Raw genomic sequence first — 12,259 nt, forward strand, 5'->3', positions numbered from 1 at the left:
AAATGCTTCCCCATGAAATGTACAGTAGAGTACATAGAGCACAGTAGAGTCGAAGAGAAGACTTATTTGTACTATATATATTCTCCTGGCATTGTTAATGATAGCTTGCACCCTGGATGAGTACTAGGGTACTCCCAGTTGGCATTCTTGCACTAAGACAGCAGAAGGGTTCAGGAGTAGGGAGTTGCCCACCCCTGTATCACCACCTGGTCCAGCCTAGACAAAAAAATTTGGATAGAAGAGTCTAGAAACCTACAGGTTCATCCAGTTTGTGTAAACACTTAAATGAAGTAAGCCTCTGAATTACTATGAAGAGACTCCCTGATTACAAGAGTTTCCAGGCTCAGAGCCTGTGTTAGGCTCATATATGCCTCTCACGCACACCCTCTGCCTGCTTCCACACCTTCTGCAGCACAGCCCATGGCGGCAGCTCCTGCCAGGCTGGCACTCACCCCCCGGGGCTGCCACCGGCATAGTGGGTACTAAGCGCCTAAGCTACCTCCCTCAAAGGTGAGAACTTTGAAAGGATTCACATACCAGAGTGAGGGAGCCTCTAATTCATTTTATGAACTGCCAGCAGAATGCATGTGCCAGATCTACTTCAGGGAAACAAAATCACAGCTCTATCATCTCAATTTGTTTGACATTATTGCTTAAACCACTGGGACTTTTTCTACAGTAAAATTAAAAGGAACTGGCCCAAACCAGAAAATCCAGTACTCTAGTACTGAACAGTACTGACAGTACTCTAGTACTCAAAATATAAAATTCAGAGCAGTTTTGAAAGCAAAAACACATAAACAGAACAGTTGCAGCATATTTCAAGAAGCGTGATTCCAACAACACAATACGAACTCATCTTGTACCGCCTCTGAATCTACTGACAAATTTTTGGACACTGTGCATGCATGCAGGCATCCAAAACTGACGTACAAAATCACTTACTTAACGGTTTCTGGGTTTTTATAGTACATTTCAAGTCATCAAACACAAAATTAGTTTCAATTCTGTTTACATCATAACAAGATCACATCACTTGTAAAACGTTGTGAAAACATATCTTACCGTGTTGTGGACTTAAAAGACTTCAGAAAGATAATGGACTGGTTTTCAATAATAGTGGTATGTACCACAATCATTCCCAGGGCTGCTTGGGGACGTGCCTTGTAGGTGGTGCTGGGACAGCAAGAGGAGCTTGTGACTTCTGTCTGCACTTCCAAACTTCCTCAAAGACATGAGCTCTGGATCTCTAACCACCGTAGGCAGAATGCCTTCTCAAACCTCCTGCCTCTGATACTTTCCACACCCTGCCCATAATAATGATATTGTTCTTAATTTTAATGTCAGCCTTATCTGTGTCGAAGAACCGAAGTCCAGTAAAGACTATTGTAAGAATTGGGTCAAATTTAAGGGGCTTTGAATTAGGCTATAAAGGAGAAAGGAAAAAGAAAAGGACAAAAGAGTAGCCAAGACTCTCATAAAGCTCTGAACAAACTGTGCGCTAGTCAAATACAGGGGGGAATAAGCTTCCTGCTCCTTCATATTTATTGCTAAATGGATTTAAAAAATTAAGAAATGAAAGGAATGAACTAAAGACCTGGCATTAGAGCTGGATGGGAAAATCAGTGGGTCTGATTATTAACAAGACTCTAAATGTACTCAAGTTGCCAGTGTCAACACCTTGAACCTCATGCCTATTAAACCGACCTGGAATTATTTGATGAGTATTATGACACACTCAATACCTGCTTTCGTTTATATTCATGGCAACGATTTTCAATAAAGCTCTACTGCTTCACCTCTGTCTCCCTCCTCCCCTTCACTCTTCCTCTCTCTCTTCTGCTGTAGCTACTAAAGACAGTGCAAACACTGAGAGCAGATATCCACTGACAACTACAGGCTTTGCATATTGATCAGTTGCTGAGGTTGCTACACTTCAAACAGGAGGGAAAAAATCAAAAAGGAAGAAATGATAAATGTCAACTGTCTGGTGGAGCCACTGTTAGGATCCATGCCCCAACCTGATTCTCCAAAAAGAACCAGAGCAGCTCCTTTGACAGCTTCACAGCTTGATGCAAGGCTAGCCTGAATCATAAGACATGTCTCTTGCTCATTCACCCTGCCTCAGCCTTCCAGACACAGCACAGCCCTCACACATGCCCGTACCATAGCAATGGACTCCGTCTCCAGTGTAGCCCTCCAGGCACTTACAGACGTAGCCTCCTTCCGTATTGATACAGCCTGAAACGTTTCGATTACAGCGGTCCATATTTACAGCACACTCATCAACATCTGTGAGATAAAACAAGGAGATGGAACACATGGGTCAAGAAACCTTCAGGTAAATCAATAAAAAGAAATGTCTATATCAGGAATCTCCCTCAGACTATGCTGTCATTTGTCATTTGTGCATCTGAAGCAAATGGGAAGAGAAGGGCTTTGTGGTCTTTTCTTGGTATGAAATTTGATGTGGATGTTCTAAAGAGTCTAAGACAGTCATCCGGCTACTTTCAACTGGAGACCTAGAGGTTCCATAAATACCACTTGCTTCAAAATAATCCTGTTTGGAGGGAATGATTCTATTCAAAACTAGCCTTATAGAATAAAGTGCTTTCATTTATATTGTATGCAAATCCAAAAATGTAAAGACCACTCTCAGCAATGTGTTGTCTGATGGTTAGAGTCTTTCTAGTGTTAGAAAGAAACAAGAGCAGCACTTTTTATATAAACATTTGTCCTGGTTTGAGGTAAAACAGAACCAATTTTCTGTTCAGTAATTTTACTTCTTAGCTAGGCCTCTTCTAACTCTCTGAAATTAACAGCATGTTGTGTTGAAAATGGTTCGTTCTCAGAGTGATAAGACCAATGTTTACAGTTTGTGCCAAGGAACAGTATGCAGAGAGGCTCTTGCTTATACTTATTGCTATAACAACCAAGGTCAGCTAATTTCGTTATTTGCCCTGTTGGAGGGTCGGAAACAGAAAAGTGTAGAGGGATCCCACCTGCAGGGAGGAGCGGACAGGACAGGTGACCAAAAATTGACCAACAGGGGTATTCCATCCCATCTGCCCCATGCTCAGTATAAATGCTGAGGGATCAAAGGGTCAACTCTTTTTCTTCAATGGCCGACGTCCGAGGAGGACCCTGCCTCTTCATCTGCCTTTGATCCCGATCTGTGTGTTCCTGACTTCATCTGTGGAATCCAGTTCCCACCCATCACTGAATCCAGTCTGAGACTTCCCCAGTGCCTGCTGGTGACATCATCCTGGGAGCCTGATACGGTTTTGTATATACTGTATCTATTTCACAGAATCCCAGAATCACAGAATGGTTCAGGTTGGAAGGGACCTTAAAGAACTATTTCATTAAAGTAGTTTAGTTTCTTCTAAACTCGTAAATCTCTTTATCTCTCCTCCTCCTCTCCGTGTACAAGAGGTTGGGGGGGAGCATCTGTCACTGACCATTGGCCAATTTGGCCAAAACCACAACAACATTACATCAGAAATACTAATTTTTAAGAGATTCCTTAATACATACTTTTAAATTATACATCAACTATGGACCGAGATTTTATAATTAGGCAATTTTTACAAATAAATACATTATGCTTTTATTCCTATTATCCCTATTATTGCTTGTTAATTTTAATAGGATTAACACTCATGCCTCAGGGGAAAATAAGGCATGTGATAATTAGCCGTTTCATCTCACATGCTCTCTGCTCATCATCCCTTTCAAAACAAGCAATACCATTGACCTTTCTGTGATGGCTCACGCAGCAGAGCTGCCAACGTGCGAAAAGATAGATTTTCTTCCTCTCCCCCAGTCTAATTTTCCAGAAGATTGTATTAATGTCTTCTGTTACCATAACATGATTTCCCCTTCCTGGTAAATCCTTTCAAACACTGGCACATAGCACCATCTTCCAGCAAAACACACTGTGCATTGACATCACATTCTAGTGCAGTGCAGTCATCTTGATCTATAGTACAAAAAAAAAGAAAAAAAAAACACTAGATGCATTTGGACAGATACAAGGAGGTACTGTATATATAAAAAAAAAAAAACCACCAACCAACTAACCAACAAACTAATAAGAAAACCAGAACATACAGGCAAATTCTGAAACATAGCTCTCCAGAGTTAATGATGACAAGCCATTACAACCATTAGGGCTGTTGTCTTTGTCTAGATGGAGTTGAAGTGTCATTTAGTATCAGGATTTATGACTACTGTATGTAAAAGCAATTGTACAATTTCTAGTATCACTGAACATATGTAGAATTCAACCGTTTTATTGCAATTTTGTTCAGAGGAACTTAATATACTTATAAAATCTAAGGGAGAGACTTTCACAAGAGTTCAAAATTAGAAATATTTGTCCTGTAGACCTGGATAATATTATTAAGTTTTGTTGACATAAAGAAGGAAAATGGAGACAAACAAAAAAGCTGACCTACCTCGCATAATTGCATAGACCCATCTTCTTGTAAAGAGAGTTAAGAGCATGAATGCCACAAGTCTTTACGCTGAGCCTTTCTCCCTTTAAGGCCTATGATTTCTTTCTGCTCTGTAAACCTGTTCAGAGCCTCACAGTAAATATAAGGAAGACAATCAGACTCTACCTGATACCATGATTTCAGCCATCAACAAAATGCTGATTTTCTGCTTTTCCCCACTGTCCGTATCCTTGAATATGCCACTGCTTTGTGTGCTCCGGAGCAAGGTCTCTGGTGTTGGCATTGGCACTACCTCCTTGTGCATAGAGACACTTCCTGGAAAAGACAAGAAAAAAGTGACACAGACTATTGAAATCTACTGAACTAACTTTCTGATTTTCCATCACTCGTCTACTTTTCAAAAATCATGGTGATTTCCTTCTAAAATAAACATCAGTATCCTCCCAGACCAGCCTGTTTCTGGCCTCAAATTATTCCTAAAACCACTTACTGGTGCATTGTCTCCAATACAAAAGACAAGGAATGCCACTTGTTGCTCACGGTACTTCTCAGCACCGCACACATCTCTCTTGCTACTAATATGGAAAAAATTACAACGGTCAGACATGCTTTTGTCCCAGGACAACACCCCAGTGTTTTCATTCTTCAGAGAAACCATCATTCATTATGTAGAGCAAGGTGAATTATTTTCCAATGCTATCTATCAGGATCCTCAAGGGTTTGGGAACGTTTTTTTCGCAATTGAAGGATTGTACCTGTTGTTTTGTTGGAATTATTCAGAGCACGACAGGTTTTTCCATCTTGAGTTTTCCCAAATCCTGAATGGCACATGCAACGGGCAACTCCAAAATTGTTTTCACAGATCTGATCACAGCCTCCATTCTCATAAAGGCAAGGATTTGCCCCTAATGCAGAAAAACAGGCAATTTAACAAGCTGCTCCTTCAGTCAACATTTCCTTTTAGCTGTGCAGAGTTGAAGCAGTTGGAAAAAGAATAAGAACTGACAAAAAATAGAACATCCTTCTTTTTTTTTTTTAAATTAAAAACAGATTCTTATAGTAAAGCATAGACATTATCACCTAGCCTCTGTCAGGAAAGCAGATTTGTATACTCTATCTAATAAATGTATCACCTTTTTTTTTTTAATTACCTTTATTATTTCTCCTTTAATATTTACAGTCCTAACACTCCCTGAAAGAAATAGGCATAAGGAAGTGACAAGGGCATAGGGAACCTGTGATTACCTTCTCTCAAACCTGGTCTGTTGAATTATTTTTTTTCTGCTTACAGGGAGATTGTTCCCAACAGAAAATCTAATTAGTTGATCCAAAACTAATAATTCTTACAAAATCTTTCTCCGTGTCATTTTTTATTATTTGTATGTGTGAGAGGTGATAATAAACTAGGATAAATAGGAATTAAAAGACTATGGTAGCCTTGTGGCAATTGATCAGCATCTATTCTTGGACATGATCATAAATACACAAATAAATATACGCTGTTAGCATTCCTGGGACACATGCCCAGATGATGCTTTCAATAAATGCCAGTCTCACTATGCAAGGCCTTTTAAAGAGACTATTTCTGAGAAGATAATCCTCTCCCCTAGGACATCTATTCTACTGATCTCAAAGGTCCTTTCCAACCAGAAGATTCTATGATTCTATGATATCAGTGAACAAGGGGAGGCTGGAAGGGAATGACTGCTTAATTTTTGCAGTATACCTGGTTTCGCCAAAGGATGAACTACAACCATTGATGAGGGTCTCAGCATGCTGCCTCGAAGACGTACCCTGTTTTGGCCGGTCTTCTTGTCCACCCTCATTAGTGATGGCCTAGCCCAGTCAGAAAACCAAAGGTGATCCTCAAACACCGCTACATCAAAAGGGTGGCCTACAAAGAAATTAGATTTCTCATTTCCACATCTGGAGAACATACACAAGAAACCATGTAAACAAAAGCAGTATCTGCATAAAGGTCTACTTCTAAGATAGTGGCATAGCCATAGCAACTTCTCCACTTGGTTTTCTCATGGGGAGGGATAAGTGTCCATGAATGATGGGCCATGAGCACGTTACTTATGCTCTTAGCAGAGGCGGCTATGACACTCGCCTGGCTCAGTACAGTCTCTATACTGCTGCTGACCTCCAACCAGATCAAGTCCACAAGATCTTCTACCTCAGACATTATCATTTCTTGAAGCAGCATTGGGACCAGCATTTCAGAAGCGGAGTGCCTCCCTCCTCTGCCAGTAAGTGGACCAGCACAGAGCTGCTGAGGTACACAGCTCCTTTGGCAGTCTTCACGTAAGAAGGAGGAGAGGAGCTCATGGAATGTGTCATCCTGCATAAATGTACTGGGACAGGGCAGCCTGGGAGCTACAGACACTATAGCCATCAACTCATAGTAGGACCCCAAAGCCAGTGTGTGGTCTCTGCGAGTGCCAAAAGTACACACAAGTGCAATACAGTGGTCCACATGTACATATAAACACGCACAGACATTCACTAGCCAATTCATCACAGTGGAAAATTGAAGAGAGGAATTAATTTTCCTCATGTCAGCCAACTAGCAGCATTAGTTTGTGACTAGCTAGTCACTGACTGTTAGCCAGCTAACAAACAGTAACAGCTAACACAAACCACAGGATGCAATACATCATCCAGGTAGCTTCATCTCTTTTCACTCATAACAACAGCAACATAGGCACCAGCTTAGACCAGGCACCTAACATATGACTAACAGTAGCTGAGAGAAATCTCACCCCGAGTTCAGAATACAGCAGTTTTTCCATGGTAGCACAATATTTTCTCTACTAGAAAAACGCGGATGCCTGGTTTGACTTCCAGAGAGAAGCTCAGCAAATCGGAATCCAAAGGATACTTTTATATATAAGGGCAGACATAAAGACCTCTGCAAAATGATTCTGACTCTTTTTAATATCTCTACCATGACAGAAAATTGTCATTAGTCCATATGGGACTATGCATTCTTTCTATACATTTAGAAAACTCCTGCTTTCAAGATAGCTTTTGGGCAAGCTTTTTGCAATGGAAGGTGAGACCACATACTGTTCTTCCACGGATGTCTACCTGGTTTCAGAGTGGGTGCTTCCTGGCTGAAGCAGGTTTTCTTTGTCCTGGTCTTTACTCATAGTCTGAATATGCACCTCACTTTGTACCACTGCAGTCCTTAACCTCTTAACTTATAAATACATTAAGGATTACAAACAGAAGTATAGTGTCATCAGTGAAGATAGTTGCAAGAGAAAAGTTAATAATCACATGAACCCCTACTGCAACAGTACAAACCTGACCCATTGCATAAACAAAAGGAATGGTTGTGTTGTTCACTGCCTTGAGTGGGTGTTTACAGGCTGTTTTACTTACAGCTGAAAATGGGGTTAGCAGAAGAGCAGAAATAACTTTACCTATTTTGCATGCAGCTATACTGAATGAAGTATATATATAGGGGGCCTACAGGAAGGATGGGGAGGGACTCTTTAGCAGGGAGTGTTATGATAGGACACGGGGTAACCATTTCAAACTGAAAGAGCGTAGATTAAGATTGGAAGAAATTCTTTACTGTGAGGGTGGTGAGGCACTGGAACAGGTTGCCCAGGGAAGCTGTGGATGCCCCATCCCTGGAAGTGTTCAAGGTCAGGGTGGATGGGGCTTTGAGCAACCTGGTCTGGTGGGAGGTGTCCCTGCCCATGGCAGGGGGGCTGGAACTAGATCATCTTTAAGGTCCCTTCCAACCCGAACCATTCTGTGATTCTGTGGTTCTATGAATTCTTAGTACAGGGGCACTAGAGGGAGCTGCTGTAATAAGAATTCATGTTACAGCAGAACGCCTGTGAAGAGGTGCCACCTTCCCGTCCGTCCGCCAGTGTTCAGCTGTCCAGGAACAGAAGCTGAATTCTGCTCTCACCAACAGCATTAGCAAAACATTAGGATATCAAGTCTCTTTGCTTCTCTAAATTCACACCCCTACAGGTCTGCACTTCATCTCTTTCACTTCTTTCCATCAGTTGATGTCCTTTTCTCCCACCTCCGAACATCCATATCGCTGTTCCTTTCCCATACCCTATGTTTCTCCAGCACTCCTAGCTCTCCTTCCCTGTTTTTTCCCTGTAAGACACTGTCCCATTCCTTGTGCAGAAACAAAGTGAAACTTTCAACAGGCTTCAAGGTTCTCCTTTGCAGATCAGTTACAAGGTGGAGTGTGCGGCAGAATCTGTGCAGCAGGGGAAAAGATAGGAATGCTAGCAAGTCATTCTGCTCAGCACTTTTGATGTCTTATGAACTGGAGAGCACTGCTTCCTCCAAGACCTCACTCTGCTCACCTCCAAACAAGTGGGAGGGCATCTCGCTTAGGAGATGAACACAAGCCTTCCCAGAGCAGAGACTAGAACAGCAGCTGCTTAACAGAGTAACTGTAAAGACTCTGCCAATGGTAGTCGTGGTATTGAGCCAGGAGTCCTTATTGTGCCCAAGTTTTGCATGCATACCTAAAAATGGTCCCCAGAGAGATATCATGCACAAAGGGAATTGTCCTCTCCAGAAACTAATTTGCCATGCACAAGATTCTTAAACACATGGTTTACTTTCAATGTGGTACAACATCAGTCCCTCATTGCTAATATTTCTGTTCTCTTGCTCCAGAACGACACAGTTACATGTCAAACAACAGAAATCTCAGCCATAACAACTACCAGCATATTGCATAAATCATTTTTCTATTCAGTGTCTATTGTGTATTTAGAATCATCGCAGTTCAACACTGTGCAGATGTAGGTTCTTTTCTCAAGGACCTTAGCAGCCAAAATTAATTCTCTTCCAGCTTACATCAATATAACTCACTGGTATAATAAACACAGCAAAACCTGAATTACACTAAGCAGCCGTGCATGGAACACGCAAACCACATTTTTAACTCTTTCCTTCTTTTGACTTTTCTGTGAAGGCAGAGAAGTTCTCTGTACAATGCAAAGTGTCTGATTAGTAAAAGCGGAGAATGTCGGAAAGGTGTTCTCTTCCTCAAATGAATAAATGAAAGTCAACTGGGTGACAGAATGAAGAACTAAGTGATGCCATTAACCTCAACACAGAGTTGCACTGGATATACGGCACAGCCACTGGCTGGTAATTCACATGCACAGTTACATATGCAGACACACATGTACATTGTCAAGCAGCAGTAGGTAATTATCAACCCCAAAGCCTCACCTACATCATTCTGTGCAAGAATTCGACGACCAGAACCATCCAGGTTTGCGCTCTCAACCACCGACTGCTTAGCATCACACCAGTACAACTTGTTGGCTAAGTAGTCGAGAGCTATTCCACTGGGCCACACCAGACCAGTGCTGGCTATAACCTGGCGATCGATGCCTTCTAATGAAGAGCTGTCAATCCGGGGACTGACCCCCATGTCAGTCCAGAATAATCTCCTTTAGAAAACAAAATGCATACAGAAAGTTAGTAAGTAAATATTTGCCTTCCTCTCCGCAGAGTTCTTTCAAAGCAGAAAGATCAGATCAGAGCAATAAAGGCCTGAGGCACATGAGAAAAGGTGTACACTTCAAGCAAAAATATTGGCTGCTGATCTTTTAACGCTTGCCATCGGACTCCAGGTGACTACAGTGGGACTTATGCAGAATCCCCACTCTTTTGTTGGCACAAAACCTTTGAAAAACAACTCCTCCCACCTACGCTAACTGCCAGCTCTTTGCATCTGCTTTTTTGAGTTTTCCACGTGACTGATGATAGCGGCTTAGCAAACCCAGACAACAGAAGATGATGCATTAGCCATCCTCTTGTCTAATCAGGGGTGTAACAATGCATAAACGTAACCAAAATTACCCACCACCCATGGAAAGCAAGGAAGAGTCCTCAGGTTACTTTGTTTTTTAAAAATAAACCAGCATCAGGCCCAACCTCTTTTCTTCTTTTAATAAAATTGTGATTCTCAGGGTCTCCCTCTAAAGTCCTGAATGCTACCCATTGAGTGCTTACTGCGTTTCAAAGGACAGTGCAAAATGGCCACCTAAAATGGAGATATCCAAAGCCACAAATTACTTCTGAAGTTCGGACTCCAGTCTTCCAACACATCAGCTGCCTTTGTCAGGTTTATGGAGATAACTCACAGGTTCACTTAGCTTTATTTACATGAGCAGTTTTGCTGTAGCCAATAGAGGGATCAGTATTCTCAACAGCCTTAATCGTGTCTCAGATCTCTCTTTAATACTGATTTTACAATTAGGGACCTCGCTATAATGTCTTAATGTTTTAGTGACATCTCCTCCTCCTCCCTTTCCCCTTATAGCCCTTGCCACTACCAATAATTCTAATAAACAATCTCCCTAAACCTACTTGTTCTTAAAAGTTTTCCTGCAAAATGTCTCTATCGCGTTCAACCTCTACTGAAAGATTCTTTCAGGTCTTTTATGTACAGAGTGAAGCTAGCAAAACACCCTCCCCAACCCAGCTTCATTCATCGTTAGCTACAGCAGGATATGAGCACAAAAAAAAAAAACAACAAAAACCAACCAACACATTTAAAACCATCCTACTACAGGCATATTGACTGAAATCCAGGGGGCTTTGCCACTGATTAAAATGACCAGAATTTTATCAAGAGTTTAAACATTCAAAACTCCTGTGATCACCTTAACACTAGATAAGAAGATATAAGGTGCATTTAAATCAACACATCTCCACAACAGTAGATTCGTTTTAGTTTCCTCAGAAACTGAAACATGGCCAAAAAAGTCCTTTGTAAGCACCATTTGTTAAAAGCGACTACCTTCTTCGCACTAATAGATATGGAACCATCAAAGTTTGTAGTGTGGTGCTTGCAACTCTCAGGGTGACTTCAGTTGGTCGCGCTTTTCTTCAGCTTAAACTGCACAGAATATCTTTAATGCTTCTGGTCTTTTAATAAATCTATATGAGAAATGAACATGCCCCAACTCACAAAAGAAATCCAGCAATAAAACACTGCAGTTCACACAACTCTGCAAGGCAATAACTATCCTAACATGAGACTAATGCACTTTTTGACTTGTCAAAAGAGCAAGGTTGGTATGCTCATTTTTAAGAAGCCTCCCCAAGTATTAGACAATTAACCAGGTTTATCACTCCTTACTTAGCAAATGGGTGAATGGCAATCCCTCGGGGCTGGGAGATATCCTCCCAGATGATCTTTTTTCTTTGCATTCCATTCAGATTGCTCCTTTCGATGCATGCCTTCCTGCAATACACATAGCACTGTTAAGTCCTCCCTGCTATCTTTTTAATTACCTTCTCAGGCAGAAGTTTTTGTATTGCGTTAGTTTAGCACAAAACTGTAATAAATAACTTTACAATGACAGGAAGTAATCCTGCTGATATGAGATGTCTAGTTGTTTTATCAGCAATTAATTTATGCTACAACCTCATTATCTAGTCCAGGGCACGATAATAAAATACCTGCTGTTCTGCAGGAGACATGAAGTTCTCCTTTTTTGGGCAAATAATGAGTTGGAAATATGATCACTAATAGATGAATGTTAGTTTTAAAAGGATTCAGGAAGAAAATAAAATCCTAACTGAATGGCATTATCAAATGTATAAAGATATTTTTTTTTAATAGTACTTTTATATAGCACTTTTGATCCATAAATTGCGAAGCATTTTACATATTACATCTATTTTACAGGAAAAAATGAAGCTAAGGTTCTTATGATCACTCATAAAATCTATGGGAGAGTCAAGTATAGAATCTACATTGCCAGTCTCTCAATCCAATTTTTTTT

The 12,259-nt window shown here is 41.0% G+C and overlaps 1 protein-coding gene across 4 annotated transcripts in view; it reads right to left on the reverse strand.

The window, feature by feature from the left end:
* Positions 1–12,259, reverse strand: part of EGF (epidermal growth factor) — a 63,334-nt gene that overhangs the window by 16,512 nt on the left and 34,563 nt on the right. For all 4 annotated transcript variants that reach the window (XM_074589364.1, XM_074589363.1, XM_074589365.1 and 1 more), the window contains exons 13-19: positions 11,611–11,715; positions 9,690–9,913; positions 6,187–6,354; positions 5,216–5,365; positions 4,626–4,775; positions 3,866–3,982; positions 2,167–2,292 (exon numbers count right to left, since the gene is read on the reverse strand). In XM_074589364.1, the coding sequence (XP_074445465.1) occupies positions 2,167–2,292; positions 3,866–3,982; positions 4,626–4,775; positions 5,216–5,365; positions 6,187–6,354; positions 9,690–9,913; positions 11,611–11,715 (1,040 nt within the window). The remainder of the gene's footprint in view (positions 1–2,166; positions 2,293–3,865; positions 3,983–4,625; positions 4,776–5,215; positions 5,366–6,186; positions 6,355–9,689; positions 9,914–11,610; positions 11,716–12,259) is intronic.

This window comes from Larus michahellis, chromosome 5 (assembly GCF_964199755.1).
Source record: "Larus michahellis chromosome 5, bLarMic1.1, whole genome shotgun sequence".
NCBI classification, from domain to species: domain Eukaryota; kingdom Metazoa; phylum Chordata; class Aves; order Charadriiformes; family Laridae; genus Larus; species Larus michahellis.